We start from the raw sequence: 17,711 nt of genomic DNA, 5'->3' as shown, positions 1-17,711 counted from the left end.
AACATAATGAGACCCGATCTCTACAAAAAACTAAAAAATTAGGGCTGGATGTGGTGGCCCAGGCCAGGCACAGTGGCTCACGCCTGTAATCTCAGCACTTTGGGAAGCCAAGGTGGGTGGATCACCTGAACTCAGGAGTTCAAGACCAAACTGAGCAACATCAACATGACAGAACCCTGTCTCTACCTTTTGGTAGCCAAGCATGGTGGTGCATGCCTGTGGTCCCAGCTACTCAGGAGGCTGAGGTGAGAGGATCACTTGAGCCTGGGAGGCAGAGGTTGCAGTGAGCCAAGATCCCACTACTCCACTCCAACCTGGGTGACAGAGTGAGATCCCATTTCAAAAAAAATAAATAAATGGCATATAGACCCAGCTACTCAGAAGGATTGCTTGAGCTCAGGAGATCAAGGCTGCAGTAAGCTGTGATTGTGCCACTGCACTCCAGCCTCCAGCCTGGATAACAGAGTGAGACCCTGTCTCAAAACAAAACAAAAAACCTACTAGGGCCGGGCACGGTGGCTCACACCTGTAATCCCTAGCACTCTGGGAGGCTGAGGTGGGTGGATCACAAGGTCAAGTGATCAAGACCATCCTGGCCAACATGGTGAAACCCGATCTCTACTAAAAACACAAAAAAATTAGCTGGGCGTGGTGGCCTGTAGTCCTAGCTACTCGGGAGGCTGAGGCAGGAGAATTGCTTGAACTCAGGAAGTAGAGGTTGCAGTGAGGTGAGATCGGGCCACTGCACTCCAGCCTGGTGATGGAGCAAGACACTGTCTCAAAACAAAACAAAACAAAACAAAAAAAAACCTACCAGAAAGTCCGGAGCTAACATTATATTTAATAGTGAATGCCAGGCATGGTGGCTCACGCCTGTAATCCCAGCACTTTGGGAGGCCAAGGAGGGCAGATCACCTAAGGTCAGGAGTTTGAGACCAGGCTGGCCAACATGGAGAAACCCCATCTCTACTAAAAAAAAATAAAAATAAAAAAATAAAAAAAAGAACATATAAAAATTAGTCGGGTATGGTGGTGCAGGCCTGTAATCCCAGCTATTCAGGAGGCTGAGGTAGGAAAATTGCTTGAACCCAGGAGGTGGAGGTTCCAGTGAGCTGAGATTGTACCACTATACTCCAGCCTGGGCAACAGAGCAAGACTGTCTCAAACAAACAAACAAAAAATACTGAGACACTAGAAACTCCCACTACAATCATAAACAAGGCAAGAATGTTCCCTCTTACCACTACTCTTCAACATCATACTGGAAGTCCAAGCCAATGAAATAGGACAAGAAAAGGAAATAAAAAGTATACAGATATACAGATGAGGAAGGAAGAAATAAAACTGTCTTTGTTTACAGGTGAGATGATTATCTCATCAACAAAAGAATCAACAAAGAAACTCCTAAAACTAATAAGAGATTATAGCAAGGTTGCAGGATACAATGTGAGTAGATAAAATTCAATCACTTTCCCATATATTAGCAATGAACAAATGAAATTTGAAACTAAATACACAATACTATTTTTATTAGCACCCCCAAAAATAAGATATTTAGGTATAAATCTTATAAATCTAACAAAATATGTACAAGATCTATAAGAAAAATTACCAAAAAAAAAACTGTAGGAAAAGGGAAAAACCCCTACAAAACAGATAAAAGAAATCAAAGAACAACTAAATAAATGAAGACAGATTCTGTTTGTGGATAGAAATCAATATTGTGAAAATGTAAGTTCTTGCAACTTGATCTATGGATTTGATGCAATCCCAATGAAAATAAACAGTGAGTTAGTTTGTGGATATTGACAAACTGATTCTAAAGTTTACATGGAAAGGCATAAGACACACAATAGCAAAATCAACATTGGGAGAGAAGAACAAAGTTGGAGGATTCACACTACCCAATTTCAAGACTTACTATAAAGCTACAGTAATCAAGACAGTGTGTTATTGGGAAAGAACAGACACATAGATCAATGGAACAAATAGAGAGCCCAGAAATAGACCCACATAAGTATAGTCAACTGATCCTTGAAAAAAAAAAAAAAAAAAAGCAAAGGCAATACAATGGAGCAAAGAGAGTCTTTCAACAGATGGTGCTGGAACAATATGCAAAAAATTAATCCGGATGGAGACCTTACAACCTTCAGAAAAACTAACTCGAAATGAATCACAGACCTAAGTTTAAAAATACTCAACTATAAGATAACATAGGATAACATAAACTAGGAGCCAACAGCAGCCAGCAGCTGCAGAAGAAACGCCCCCACTGACTGAGCCCTTACTGTGGACCAGGCTTTGCGCTTCACATCAATCACTCCCGTTAATCCCCCTTATTATCACATTCCCCCCTTAATACATGAGGAAATTAGGTACAGGAAGTATAGAAAGAGTGAGTATCTGGCCCAAAGTCACCAGCTTGCTCTTTATCTCCTTGCTATATTATCTCTGGACGCTGAATTCCAGAGATTTGACTAAAATCTTTATTGACATAAATATACCCCATGGCCCTGAAATAGCTGAGGTCTGAGGCAGACTGAATAACCTTAACGGTTAATGACCTGCTAGATCAACAAAAATATACATCAGGTATCTACAATATACGAGACAAAAAACTTTTTAAGTAACAATTTATTGAGCTTTCACTCAAGTTTGGTATTCAAAGTTGCAAGCACTTGACATTTTTTTACATCATTTAATCCTTACAACAACCTGCCAGGTACATGCTCTTATTCCCATCCTATACACGAGGAATGAGACTCAATGAGAGGAAGAACATTGTTTTTAAGTGGAAGAACTTGGATTAGAATAAACAGAACTCTAGAATCCATGCAATGAGTTACCACCTTCACTCTCACTCAAAGACATCGCACTGCCTCCACCATGGCCACATCTATCACTAATACAGAGCCTTAAGACTTACGAGCTGGCTGGGCATGGTAGTTCACACCTGTAATCCCAGCAGCATGGGAGGCCAAGGCAGGAGGATCACTTGAGGCCAGGAGTTCAAGACGAGGCTGGGTAACATAGCAAGACCTTATCTCTCTGAAAAAATTACATTTAAAAAAAATAAATACAAATTAAATAAAATTTAAAAACTGAGCATTCCTGTGTGTAGTATGCGATCTTCACAGCAACCCTGTAAAGTAGGTGAGACAGAGATCATAGGGATTCTATAAATGAGGAAACTGAGGCACAGATGCCGAGAAATGTACATTGTGGGCATACCCTGAAAGCCCCACCCACCAGGTGAGACCATCAAAAATTCTAAAGAAAGGAAAAGTCAGGAAAAGAAACACACATCAAAGGCTCTCAAGCAGACCTTAAAATTGAAAAACTGCTGCTTTGTCATTTAACAAACACATTTTTATTCTCTGTTAATTACTTACCGGGGTTCTAGGACTGACTGAGAAATATGGGCTTCTTTCTATTGGTCACATTCACAGCCAACATTTCCTCTGTGCCAGGTCAGAAAGACAGTGGTCACCTTCGTGAATAATTTCCTTGAGCAAAGCTGCTCTCAACCTTGACCAAAGCAGCCTTTCCAGGGGCTGGTCTATACCCATGATCTCTCTTCTCTGGCACACAGAAAGTGAATGGTCGACTCATCTCTTGAATGGCAAGCCACGTGTTTATTACATTTCTTGTTCACCAGATCCACTTTATTAAAAAGCGAAATGACAATCAGAAAGGTTAAGTGACTTAGCCAGGTCATACAACTTGGAAGCAGCTGATCAGGAAGAAAAATCCAGGTCTGCTAGGTAGGCCAGTCTTCTGTCCAAGGGTGTCCTAGGACCAGGTCATCTCAGCCATGTGGGGTTGCCAGATGTTTCTGCATGTGGATAAAGATAGATAGGCCAAGGGCTACAAGGGGGCAGAATAAGCTAGAAATTCCCAGAACTTTGGTCCTAGAAGGGCCCTTAAGAATCATCCAAGCCGGTTGTGGTGCCTCACGTCTGTAATCCCAGCACTTTGGGAGCCCGAGGCGGGTGGATCACCTGAGGTCAGGAGTTCAAGACCAGCTTGGCCAACACGGCGAAACCCCATCTCTACTAAAAACACAAAAAATTATCCAGGAGTAGTGGTGCATACCTGTAGTCCCAGCTACTTGGGAGGCTGAGGCATGAGAATCACTTGAACCTAGGCGGCGGGGTTGCAGTGAGCCAAGATCGCGCCACTGCACTCCAGCCTGGGTGACAGTGCAAGACTCCATCTCAATTAAAAAAAAAAAAAAAATCATCCAATCCACCCATTATATTGATGGGCAAACTGAGGACGAGGCAAAGAAAGCAACTTGCCAAAAATTACACAGCTTGAAGTGGCAGATCAGTTCCAGAACCCAGGTCCATAGCAATGTCATCATTCAAGTGAGTTTGGACAGCAATTTGCAAAAGCTGCTGTGGGGATGGCAAAGCAATCAATCCACAGGATTTTTTTTTTTCCTTAGCAGGTCCAGGTCATGCACAAAAAGTACAAGGTGTAGTCTCTGTCCTTAAGGAGTTTACAGTCTAGCTAGAAAAACTGGCATATACACAGGAAAACAGAATCAATACCATAAAACATCAGAACAAGCAGCAGCTCTATCAAGAATTTAAAGGAGGCAGAGAGCAGCAGGGTTGGCTGTGTGGGAAGGCTTCCTAAAGAAGGGCTTAAGAAAGCTGGACTTTGAAGCATGAATAGGAGTCCAACGAATGGAAAGGAATAGGTATGTCAGTCCAGGAAAAAGCGTCAACTCATAAAGGGGTTTCGTGGGAGATGAAGCCAAAATTGCAGACGAAGGCTAGGTCTTGGGGGCTGGGGATCCTTCAGATGCCAGGTCAGGGAGTTTGGACTTGGGTCTATGAAACAATAAGTCTTCAAACTTGTTCAGTAGCAGATCACTTGGAAGCCTCTGAGCTCTTCACAGAATTCCACAAGTGGCTGATCACACTTCATTCCAGGACAATGTTCATGTCAGGAAACATAACCCTTGTTCTACATCTGTAATATAAAACCACAACCACAAGCGTGCATGCCTGTGAACAAAATAAGTCCTCAAGTCAAACAGGATCAATCTTTCTCAAATATTCCTATCAACAGTTATCTGCCCTTGATCTCTTTCTTCTGTCTCTGTCTTCTGCAGCCTGTGTACTGGTAGACAACATGTACACATACCACTGCTTTTCACAAAATATGGGGGAGAAAAACTTAAAAATTGAGAGAATTCTGAAAACTTACTTTTTTTCTTTATATCGGAAAAAGGCAGTCTGATAATTTTAGGGGTTCAAGGCAATGCCACATAGAGCAGTATCCTCTCTGAGCCTCAGTTTCCCCATCTGGCATGAAGGGGTTGGAAATGGAAACATCATCTGAGGCCAAGTTTTGGACACATAATTTGCCCAGTCTGGTCATCTTCATGTCTCCTGGGCTCTCTGAACAATGAAAGCAATGGGGGTCCAGTCTTTCCATACATGTCCACAGTTCTAAGCAGCAGAGAGAGTAGCTTTGGTGGGACTAGCTCTGTAACCATCAGCTTCTGCAAAGGCCAGGGGGTCAGCATGAGATGTCAAACAAGGATTTTTGTGCTGGGCCCTGAAGTGAGCACAACACCCCAGTGGCTGACATCACAGGCCCCTTTTGGAGTGCCCCCAGATGCTTCTCTCCTCACCTGGGGCTCCCCATTGGCCATGTTGGGCTCCTGAAGCCTTCCTCACTGCTCAGTCTTGAAGGAAGATGAGTACCTTCATCCCTAGGTCACCTCGCCAGGAACGGGCAGCACCCTGTGCCTAGGATGTAGGCTTCTATGAGCTGGCAGGGGCATGGAATTCTCGGAGAGTTCGTGTGTCGTGTCCCCATTGCCTGAGGGAGCTGGGAGGTCACTAGAAGCCGGATGTAGTAGCCGCCAAACACTGCCAGCAGCTGGCGGGCCATTTCCTAGAAGAGGCAGGGAAGCAGATTGAATACCACAGGGCAGCCCCTTGAGGAAAAAGGGCTTAGGCACCAGGGGAAGGCCATGCTGCTTTCTTGCCCCTGGACCCAGCAGTGATGCTCACTAGGAAGAACCAGGCCAGGTCAGCACCTGGGACTCTCAGAAGATGCCAGCCTGGTCCAGAAGCCCAGTTCTGCAACTCATGGCCTGTGGGGCTCCTGCAGCCTCAGTGTCCTCGTTGCCAAGGTGAGTAACTAACTGCTGAATGGCAATAATAATACGCACAAAAAAAATATGCAACCTCGAAGCCCTAGAGAAATTACCTAATTTCTAATTATCTAATTTTTTAAGCCTAGCTGGCCAGGCATGGTTGTTCAAACCTGTAATCCCAGCACTTTGGGAGGCCGAGGTAGGAAGATCACTTGAGTTCAGGAGTTTGAGACCAGCCTGGGCAACAGAGCGAGACTCTGTCTCTACAAAAATAAAATAAAATTAAAAATATATTTTAAAAATATAAAAAGAAAGTAAACCTAGCCAGCCACAAATACATTTTTTCCACTTTCAAATGTCTATGAGTCTGTAAAGTACATGAGATCAAAGTGACTCACTTGAAGAAAATTACTAGTTAAATGTGGAGGCGGGGAGAGGAATATTCCCATTATAGCAGAATTATTTAATTCATACAAGGTACCTGGTAGATTTCTTTACACACGTACTCCTAACATATTAAAAGAAACTGCTTACATTTAAATATGATCACTGACAGTAAAAAAAAGAAAGAAAAACATAAAAAAGGGAAAAAAAGAGATTGCTTATAAAAATTAGGTTTATCACAAAAGGACATGTACTGTATGATTCCACTAATACGAGGCACCTAGAGTAATCAGTTCACAGGGAGAGAAAGTAAAATGGTGGTTTCTAGGGGTTGAGGGGAGGGAGGAAGGAGGGAAGGGGAAGTTAGTGTTTAATGAGCACAGAGCTTCAATTTGGGAAGAGGAAAACATTCTGCAGATGGCTGATGGTGGTGGTTGCATAACGATGTGAATGTACCTCATGCTGCTGAACTATATACTTAAAATGGTTAAGATGGTACATTTTATATTATGTATATTTGCCACAATAAAAAAATTTTAAGTAAAGAAGGATTTAAAAATTGAATGTAATGTACTTTTTTTTTTCTTTTTTAAAGACACAGTACAGCCGGGTACAGTGGCTCATGCCTGTAATCCCAGCACTTTGAGAGGCCAAGGCAGGAGAGATTACTTGAGGTCAGGAGTTCAAGACCAGCCTGTCAACATGGTGAAACCCCGTCTCTACTAAAAACACAAAAAAAATTTAGCCAGGCGTGGTGGCACATGCCTGTAATCCCAGCTACTTGGGAGGTTGAGGCAGGAGAATCACTTGAACCCGGAGGCAGAGGTTGCAGTGAGCCAAGATGGCGCCATTGCACTCCAGCCTGGGCAAAAAGAGCAAAACTCCGTTTCAAAAAAAAAAAAAGAGACATGGGATCTTACTATGTTGCTCAGGCTGGTCTTGAACTCCTGGGCTCCTGCCTTGGCCTCCCTACAGTGTTGGGATTACAGGCGTGAGCCACGGCGCTAGGCCTTAATGCACATTCTTATTAACACAGTTGGTCTGTAAAGATCCATTCACTGGTCTAGAAGATGGGATCTCAGGGGAAATGCTTAACTTCCTTAAGCATGGGGTTGAAGCTCTTTCGCAATACTTGTGTCCACTCTGAATGTAATGAAATGAAGTCTGGGTTACACTAGGTATGTCTGTAGAGTTAGTAATTAAGGATAGGCTTTAAAGTCAAAAAGGCCAAGAGGGAGTTTCAACTCAGCCACTCTATGACTAACCCAGAGCAGTCACTTCACATTACTGAGCCCATTTCTTCATTGGTAGAATAAGGAAAATAGTGGCACTGACCCCTCTAAGTTAGAGTGAGGATTAAAGAGACTAATAGAGGCCGGGCGCAGTGGCTCACACCTGTAATCCTAGCACTTTGGGAGGCCGAGGCAGGTGGATCATCTGAGGTCAAGAGTTCAAGACCAGCCTGGCCAACATGATGAAAGCCCATCTCTACTAAAAATACAAAAATTAGCCAGCCATCATGGCGGACGCCTGTAATCCTAGCTACTTGGGAGGCTGAGGCAGGAGGATTGCTTGAACCTGGGGGATGGAGTTTGCAGTGAGCCGAGATCACACCACTTCACTCTAGCCTGGGCAATAGAGCAAAACTCCCTCTCGAAAAAAAAGAGAGAGAGAGAGAGACTAATAGACAGAAAGCATTGAGCCCAGTGCCTAGTGCTCCACAAATGGCATCAATATCTTTCCATCATGATCACTCAAAAAAGCAGAAACCCCACATGGTTCATAAGATTAGCTTTTGTTTCAAGTTATCCTTTGTGCTAGAAAATATAAAACACTTCAAATAGTTTACCACTCACTAACTCAGATTGGTCTTCTCGCCAGTTTACTCTAAAATCAATAATGTAAGAAGCAAGGAACTGTAGCAAGAACACTGGCCTACTTAGAATCAGCAGGGCTGGCTTCTGCCATGGGCTTACTGCACTCTCCCTTTCTGGCAACCTTAGGCCAGTTAGCTGACCTCTTGGAACCTTATTTCACCCACCAAGGAAAAAGGGAAAATAATTCATACCTCGAAGAGTATGCTAATGAATTTTATGCATGAGAAAAATCTGTAAAAATGTAAGAGGTCATTATCACTATCTTTCCATCTTTTACAGACACTAGGTTCCTACTGAAATGTGACCATCTGGCCCAGGTTGAGACTTGGGCATTGATTATATTTTCATTAACTAAATTATAAGGGCAGCTACTTTAAAAACATGTGCACACACTTGATACTCATGATAGGAAATTATATTACTATTGGTTTGAGTGAATCTAAAAATAATCATTTAAAAGACCCATATTTAATGGGCTATTGCACAAAAACCCACACACGCATGTCACAAGAAAGTACACAACCTTATCAATCTCCTCTTTAAAAAAAAAAAAAGTCAATAGGATAAAGTGAAGAGGTTAATACAGTTATCATTTCTCTTTTTTTTTTTTAAATATTTTGGCAGGGCACGGTGGCTCACACCTGTGATCCTAACACTTTGGGAGGCCGAAGCGGGTGGATCGCTTGAGCTCAGGAGTTCAAGACAAGCCTTGGCAACACGGTAAAACCCCGTCTCTAAATAAAAATTTAAAAATTAATATAAAAAGATAAAAGATTTTAATAGAGGCCGGGCATGGTGGCTCATGCCCGTAATCCTAGAACTTTGGGAGGCTGAGGCGGAAGGATCAACTTGAACTCCTGGACTCAAATGATCCTCGCGCCTCAGCCTCCCAAAGTGCTGGGATTACAGGCATGAGCCACCGCACCGTCCTGTCATTTTCTCTTTTAAATAGTACTACTTGCAGGCTTCCTACTCCCCACCAGCACAAAAGAGTAAGCCTGGACTGGTTTGGACCTTGAATCCCCAAATCTCTTGGCTGAAAAGATATAAGTGCTCTTCTGAAGTTTCAAACATCACCTGAAGTCACCATCACTGCTTGTCTCCCTGACAGTGAATCTGTCCTCATCATGAGAAGGTAAGCACAAGCTGCACATTTTCAGATTTCTGGTCTGCCAGTGCTTAGCCATAGCCAAGAGACAGTGTGGATAGCAGGACCCAACAGAACTCTGGGGCTGCAGGAACTGAAATTCAACAGAAATGCAAAGAAGTGCGAGGTTGAGGTGGGTAGATCTCTTGAGCCCAGGAGTTGGAGACCAGCCTGGGCAACATGGCAAAACCCTGCCTCTAATAAAAATACAAAAAATTAGCCAGGTGTGGTGGCACATGCCTACAGTCCCAACTACTCAGGAGACTGAGGTGGGAGGATTGCTTGAACCTGGGAAGTTGAGGCCATAATGAGCAGTGATCACACCACTGCACCCCAGCCTGGGTGACGGGAGTGAGACCCTGTTTCAAAACAAAAAACAAAAACAAAAAAAAATTCAAAGAAGAGTCAACTGTCTAACTGCAATTAAAGTAGATGGATGAATGGTTGGATAGATGAATAAATAATTGATTAATTGACTGAGACCCAAATATTCATCAATATGTTCATGGTTAAGTAAGCTATAATCTATCAACATGAAACTACCCATCCAATGCAACCATCAAAAAGAATATCCAAGATATTAAATAATGCAACAAAAAGTCCCAATAAATATAAAATGCTTCCTGTTAACTATCTTTTTAAGTGCTAGGGTGAAGAATGAAAAGATTGAAAACTCGTGAGCTAGATTTGTATGGTGTCTACTAACTGAGAGAAGCATGTCTCGGGGAATCTAAGAAGCCCCCACATAGGCTTTCTCTATGCAAATTCCCCCAAGGGAAGATGGCCCCAACAAGCCCCAGTGCCTGTTACCTCCGGCTCAGCCTCAGGAACAAGCTGATGAAGCTCAGTCTGCATGAGTGGCCTCTCGTTAGGACAAGAATTGCCGGGCAGGAGAGGAGCATCCTCCAAGTTCTCAGGCCCCTCCGCTGTTGCAGGGCTCACCCCAGTCTCCATGACAACACACAACTGGCTCAATCTGCTTCTCAGCAAGGACTGCAAAGGAAACAGAGAAGGGGCTCAGGAGTGCCTAAATCAGGTGGTATCTGCGAGGCTGAGTCCCTCCCCAAGCTGCAGACTGAGCAGAAGATGAGGTCTCAGACTCGCATGATGACCTCAGAAAAAGCTGGTCGCATTCGGGATATTACATAATTCCCTACAGATGGTCACTAATAGCTCTAAATATTTTTCCTTTTATAACCAGGCATGGTGGCTCATGCCTGTAATCCCAGCACTTTGGGAGGCCAAGGCAGAGGGATCACTTGAGGCTAGGAGTTCAAGACCGGCCTGGCCAACATGGTGAAACCCAGTCTCCACTAAAAATACAAAAATTAGCCTGGTGTGGTGGCACGCACCTGTAGTCCCAGCTACTCAGGAGGCTGAGGCATGAGAATCGCTTGAACCTGGGAGGCAGAGGTTGCAGTGTGTCAAGATGGCGCCACTGCACTCCAGCCTGGGTGACACAGCAAGACTCTGCCTCAAAACAAACAAACAAATATTTTTCCTCTCATGCTCTCACTTGCTCAAAGCAGCCTGGGATGTGGGTATCTTTATCCATATGTTGCAAATGAATAAACTGAGACTCAAACGCCCTGCCTGAGGCCACACAGGAACTAATGAGCCAAATTCAGGGCTAAGTCACAACTCTGACTTCAAGACTCACTGCAGCCGGGGCTCAGAAAAGGCTGATCCTAGAGAAGGAGCCCAGGGCTCGGAGACAGGAGGCCTGGCCTCCAAACCTGGGCATCACCAGCCAGCTCCATGACCACAGGCCGGTAACAGGTCATCCCGGAGCCTGTTTCCTCCTCTGTAGAAGCAGAGCAAGAGCCCTCTGATTTTCTTAATAAACAGTAGAAAGGCACTGTGAACAAGTAAAAGTTGCCTCAATGCATGATACTTTGGAATCCACCAAAATTTATTAATATTATAATTATAAAGAAATATATGGCCGGGTGTGGTGGCTCACACCTGTAATCCCAGCACTTTGGGAGGCCAAGGCAGACGGATCACCTGAGGTCAGGAGTTTAAGACCAGCCTGGCCAACATGGTGAAACCCCGTCTCTACTAAAAATACAAGAAATTAGCCAGGTGTGATGGCAGGCACCTGTAATTCCAGCTACTCAGGAGGCTGAGGCAGGAGAATCGCTTGAACCCAGGAAACAAAGGTTGCAGTGAGCAGAGATCACTCTACTGCACTCCAGCCTGGGCAACTGAGTGAAACTCTGTCTCAGGAAAAAAAAAAAAAAAGAAGAAATATATGCTCACCATAGGAAATGTAGAAGAAGCGAGGCATTAAAAAGAAGCAGAAAAGCAGCCATAATTCCCTAGGCAAAACAACCACTGATTGCTCATAGGTATTCTTCCAAGTAACTTTTTCTCAGACATTTTCCCACCCTTAAGATAATGCAATCGATATAACTTGGCCTCCTGGTTTTTGTTTTGTTTTTTCTCTGAAGATATCTTACCTCTTGGCTAGTCTTCATTTCTTGAACATGATCAGACAAAAACTGCACACAGTTCTCCAGGTCGAAGTAGACAAACCAAAGCTGTGGGGAGAAGCAGCAGTGACCACCACGGCTCAAAGCCAGCCCAACCCTGAACTCTTCCTCCCTGAGACAGTCCTATTTAGCCTGCTGTCTGGCAGGAAGGTGCCATTTGGCACCATGACAACGTCTCATTTGTATGGTTGGTAGAAAAATGGCTTTGTGTGCAAGTTTAGAAAAGGTCAAACCCTAGGCCAGATGCAGTGGCTCACACCTGTAATCCCAGCACTGTGGGAGGCCGAGGCAGGCAGATCACTTGAGGCCAGGAGTTCAAAACCAGCCTGGCCAACATGGTGAAACCCCTGTCTCTACAAAAAAATAAAAAAAATTAGCTGGGTGTGGTGGTGGACGCCTGTAATCCCAGCTACTCAGGCGCCTGAGGCACAAGAATCACTTGAACCTGGGAGGTGAAGGTTGCAGTAAGCCAAGATCACACCACTGCACTCCAGCCTGGGTGACAGAGAAAGACTCTGTCTGAAAAGAAAAGAAAAAGTTAAACCCTGTTCAAAATGGCTGCGGCCCCATTTCCCACAAGCTGCTGAGCATCCCAGACAGACTCCGAACCCTCCTGGACATCACCTGTCCACCTGAGGCCACCTTCATCCTCAATGGGCGGGGCGTGAACATGCAAATGAGTGAAACCCTTCAGAGCTGACACTTGTGGCCCACAACCAGGTCTGAGGTAATCAACCTGGGTGCCTGTGGGGACAGAAGCAGGGCGAGAAGTCCGTACCCCACCTGTGCCTCCCCTTCCACCCCAGGGGCCGGCCAAGCTAAATTTAACCAGGCTGAAATCTTCCACATTCACATTACGACAACCTGTCAAGACCACAGCTGCCACACATCCTAATTGAAGTTCTTGGAGAAACTGGTGGCCCTTGCCCCAAACTCCCATCCACTGGCCACCTCCTCTGGTTCCCAGACCTCCTTCCTCCCACTGACTGACCCATGAGACCCAAAGTCACAGCCTTCTTGCCAACTAGTCTCCCAATGTCATACCCACAAGGGAGGATTTCTCAAATGGTTCCTTTAAAGCTTTTTACTATGAAAATTTCCAAGCATATACAGAAGTAGATGACAGCAACCCATCCTCCTGCTGCAACTGTTAGGTCACCTCATGGCCACTCTTGGTTCATCTCCATCCTCACTTGGTACCCGTCCCCAACACCCCAACCTCCACTGCACCCCCCAGTGAATCTGAAGGACATGCCAGATAGTGTATCACCTCATCCCAAGATACTATTTAGAAACTGAAAGACTCAAGTTGTCTAAAAAGATGTGTCCATTCTTTTTTTTTTTTTTTTTTTTTTTTTGAGACAGGGTCTCACTCTGGCACCCAGGCTGGAGCACAGTGGCACGATCACAGCTCACTGCAGCCTTGACATCCCGCGCTCAGGTGATCCTCCCACCTCAGCCTTCCAAGTAGCTGGGACTACAGGCATGCGACACCATGCCCAGCTAGTTTTTGTACTCTTTGTAGAAACAGAGTTTGCCATGTTGCCCAGGCTGCTGGTGTTGAACTCTTAGATTCAAGCAATCCACCTGCCTCAGCCTCCCAAAGTGCTAGGATTATAGGTGTGAGCCACTGAGCCCACCTGATGTGTCTCTTTTTTGTTTTGTTTTGTTTTTATTTTTTTTTGAGATGGAGTCTCGCTCTGTTGCCCAGGCTGGAGTGTGGAGTGCAATGGCACAATCTCAGCTCACTGCAACCTCTGCCTCCCGGGTTCAAGTGATTCTCCTGCCTCAGCCTCCCAAGTAGCTGGGACTACAGGCACACACTGCCACGCCCTGCTAATTGTTTTATATTTTTAGTAGAGACGGGGTTTCACCACGTTGCCCAGGCTGGTTTCGAACTCCTGAGCTCAGGCAATCCATCCGCCTCAGCCTCCCAAAGTGCTGGGATTACAGACGTGAGTCACCATGCCCAGCCCATTCTTTAGTCATCTATCCATCCGTGCATTCATCTAACACATGCCAAGCCACTCCTACGTGCCAATGGATAAAGGAGATTCAAAGATAAACGAGGCTAAAAAGGACCCCCACATTCCAGGAGCTCCCAGTCTACAATGTCACACTTGAACTGCCGAGAATCTTGTGATGTCATCTGCTTCACTCCAATGATAGGCAAGATCATCTTATACCTACACCATCTCGGGTGTGATAGGCTCCACAAACATAGGGACCTGCATGTGTTCTCTGCTGCAGCCTCAATCCCTGGGACAGTGCCTGGTACACAATAGGCTCTCAATAAACATTCGTGGAGGAACTGAAGCAGGTGCATGAGGAGCCTCTTCCCAGGTCCCCCGTGCACACCTACCTCTGGGCTCCCACCAGGCAAGGGGCCATGACTGGTGAGAATGCAGATGTGGTGCCAAGGAGGTTTTGCAATTCCACTGGGCAGATCAGGCATGGATGGAGGAACAGGAGAGTTCAGCCAGGATCAGGAGATCTGGCCTAACTGTGTTCTGACCCACCCTGCCACGCCACACTAGTCACTTTCAGATCTCCCCCCAACCTTTGGGGCAAAGAGAATGACCAAGCCAGGCAAACAAGGCCTTCAGCATCTGACCTGCCTCTCCGGCCTCATCTCTCCCCGCTGTGTCACTCTGGTGTAGCCCCAGCCATGGTGAGCTCCATGCAGCCCTTCAAAGGGACCCTGTGTACCTTGCCTCTCAGCCTTGTTGGGGGCTGTCCCTTTGCTATAAGGCCAGAGAGGCTACTGTTGACTGTCTCACTGTATGCCTGTCATCCTCTGCCAGGACAGGGACCTTGCATGGGCCCCTCAATGTCGCCAGTGTCCAACCGAGGGCACAGCACAGAGGAGGCTCCATCTGCTGAATAAATGCCAGGTGAGCAACAAGATGTGGACATTATCTGTGCTTCCCTTCCAGCCCTGCCATGTGGAGGTTCCAGGCCACTGGTTACTGCACAGAAAAGGTGTCTTGAGGAAGAAACACCACGGCAGGGAGGAAGGAAAGGGCTGCCAACAGCCATCTCATTGGCAGACTACTGCAAACACTGTGTAGGCTGGGAGAACATGAGGCCACTGCTCTCCATTAGCCCAACATAAAACTGGGCCATCAGGAAGAGGTCACTATGAGACATAGCACCTGAATCACACTCTGGCATCCTTCCACTGTGTCTGTCACCCCCAGCAGCACCCGGTGTCTCAGGAGGGCTCCATTGGCAGCTGCCAGCCTCAGGTCCGTGTTGGTGTTGGCCTGTAAGACAAACGCCAGGCCCATCACCAGACCTCCATGCTACTGGGGAGCTCCCAGGCTCTGGGCAGTAGAAACACACCATCCCACCCCCAGATGCCAAGGGACAATCCCCACCCTCAGGACTGTCCCATTTCCTCCCCTATTAAATGGTCACGGGTGGAGGCAGGCGCAGTGACTCATGCCTGTAATCCCAGTGTTTTGAGAGACTAAGGCAGGAGAATTTCTTGAAGCCAGGGGTTTGAGGCCAGCCTGGACAATGTAGCGAGGTGCCGTCTCTATAAAAAATTGTTTAAAAATTAACTAGGTGGGGCCAGGCGCGGTGGTTCACGCCTGTAATCCCAGCACTTTGGGAGGCCGAGGCAGGTGGATCACAAGGTCAGGAGTTCAAGACCAGCCTGGCCAACATGGTGAAACCCCTTCTCTACTAATAATACAAAAATTAGCTGGGCGTGGTGACACACGCCTGTAGTCCCAGCTACTCGGGAGGCTGAGGCAGGAGAATTGCTTGAACCCAGGAGGCGGAGGTTGCAGTGCACAGAGATCACGCCACTGCACTCCAGCCTGGGCAACAGAGTGAGACTCCGTCTCAAAAAAAAAAAAAAATTAGCTAGGCATGTTAGCGCCCACCTGTAGTCCCAACTACTTGGGAGGGTGAAGCGAGAGGATCACTTGAGCTCAGGAGTGTGAGGTTATAGTAAGCTATGATTGTGCCACTGCACTCCAGCCTAGGTGACAGAGTGAGACTCTATCTCTTAAAAATAAGGGAAGAAAAATAAAATGAGATGGGGGATAGTTGGAACAGTAAATTCAATAGTGTCAGACAACCCTGGGATAAAGCCCAGCTCTGCTGCTTCCTAGCTATATGGCCCTGGACAAGGTATGTCCCTTCTCTGAACCTTATTTTCTTCAGTTGTAGAATAAAAGAATGTCTCTGCCTCCTGGGAATGGAGTGAGATTTCACTGAGATTGTGTGTAAAGTACTTAACCCAGGGCCTGGGACTCTGTCAAGGTTCATAAGATATTTGCGGAAGATGGGAGATCAAATGGGTTTGATCTGTTTGAGCTGACACATCAAATCTGTTGTGTAAGTGAAGCACTCACTCCATCTAGAAAGCACCTACTTTAAAGTACCTAACACAGCGCCTGGCCCTCAGGAGGGGCTCTGGGAATCAGCCTCCTGCTCTCCTACCCAAACCAATGGACGCCACGCATTCAGCTGGGAAAGTGGATGCTAAACAGGTGGGGGAGAAGAGGAGGGACAAGGGGACCCCAAATGCTGGTTTGGGGGAAGTGAGCACAAGAGGACTTTCAGACTCAGTTAGAAGAGAGCAGCCTGATCAAGAATAATAGTTCTCAAAAGGGGCAGCACCCTGTAAGGGAGATTTTGGAAATGCAAGGAGGACCCTTTGGTTGTCACAGGGATGGGATGGACAGTGCTGGCACTTAGTGGATGAGGGCCAGGGGTTCTGAACCCATGCTTTCCACTGAAAGACATATCCTATTAGAAACCATTCTGCATGTTCAAGACTGTCCCCTGGGCTGCCTGGATTCCAAATGTCCCACTGAGCATACATGTAGATAAAAAAAAATCTACTTAGAATTCTCTGGTCAGCCAACCTAACTCCAGTTTACATTTATACCTAAAGTGATTTTTTTTTTTTTTTTTTTTTTTTTGGAGACCTAGTCTCGCTCTGTCACCCAGGTTGGAATGCAGTGGTACGATCACAGCTCACTGCAGGCTTGACCTCCTGAGCTCAGATCTTCCTGCCTCAGCCTCCCAAGCAGCTGGGACCACACATGCATGCCACCACACTCAGCTAACTTTTAAATTTTTTGTAGAGATCGAGTCTCACTATGTTGCCCAGGCTGGTCTCAAACTCCCAGGTTCAAGCAATTCTCCCACCTCAGCCTCCCAAAGTGCTGGGATTACAGACATGAGCCACCACGCCCAGCCACTTAAAGTGATTGTTTGCATGAGTTTAACGTACACTGAGTTTTCCAGGAATGCCTCTACTATGAAAATTGAGGAATAATTATATTTTGTTTTGCCTAGATCTGTAGTAAGAAGATTTGGATGTGGATTTGGATTTGATGTGGATTTCTTCCTTCTAGAAATCCATATCACCAATAGTTCAATTCCTAACATATCTCTCACTGCCCATATAACCTTGGGCAAATTACTAAACATCTCTCTGCCTCCATCTCCTTACCCCCAAATGGAGATAATAATGCCCCTACCTCAGAGGGGTATAACAAGGATGAAATGAGTTAATCCATGTAGAATAATTGAAAGAATTGAACACTTAACACATGTCAGCTGATAATATCACAGTGAGGATGACAGTGAACTTAAATCATTGTGTTTTCACTGTGCCATATTAGCCACAAACAAATATTTGTAGGAACTTGGAACTTCTCATG

The 17,711-nt window shown here is 45.6% G+C and overlaps 1 protein-coding gene across 16 annotated transcripts in view; it reads right to left on the bottom strand.

The window, feature by feature from the left end:
• Positions 1-2,619: 2,619 nt before the first annotated feature.
• Positions 2,620-17,711, bottom strand: part of TMEM268 (transmembrane protein 268) — a 34,514-nt gene continuing 19,422 nt past the window's right edge. For 5 of the 16 annotated variants that reach the window (XM_031014828.3, XM_063696716.1, XM_063696719.1 and 2 more), the window contains 4 exons: positions 15,180-15,290; positions 11,992-12,072; positions 10,340-10,522; positions 2,620-5,916 (listed from right to left, as the gene is read on the bottom strand). In XM_031014828.3, coding sequence (XP_030870688.1) covers positions 5,737-5,916; positions 10,340-10,522; positions 11,992-12,072; positions 15,180-15,290 — 555 coding nt within the window. In that variant the 3' untranslated portion in view covers positions 2,620-5,736. The remainder of the gene's footprint in view (positions 5,917-10,339; positions 10,523-11,991; positions 12,073-15,179; positions 15,291-17,711) is intronic. The other 11 variants (XR_010130330.1, XR_010130331.1, XR_008668372.2 and 8 more) reach the window with 5 other exon arrangements.

Source organism: Gorilla gorilla, chromosome 13 (assembly GCF_029281585.2).
Source record: "Gorilla gorilla gorilla isolate KB3781 chromosome 13, NHGRI_mGorGor1-v2.1_pri, whole genome shotgun sequence".
NCBI classification, from domain to species: Eukaryota; Metazoa; Chordata; class Mammalia; order Primates; family Hominidae; genus Gorilla; species Gorilla gorilla.
This window is presented reverse-complemented; position numbering and strand designations above follow the sequence as displayed.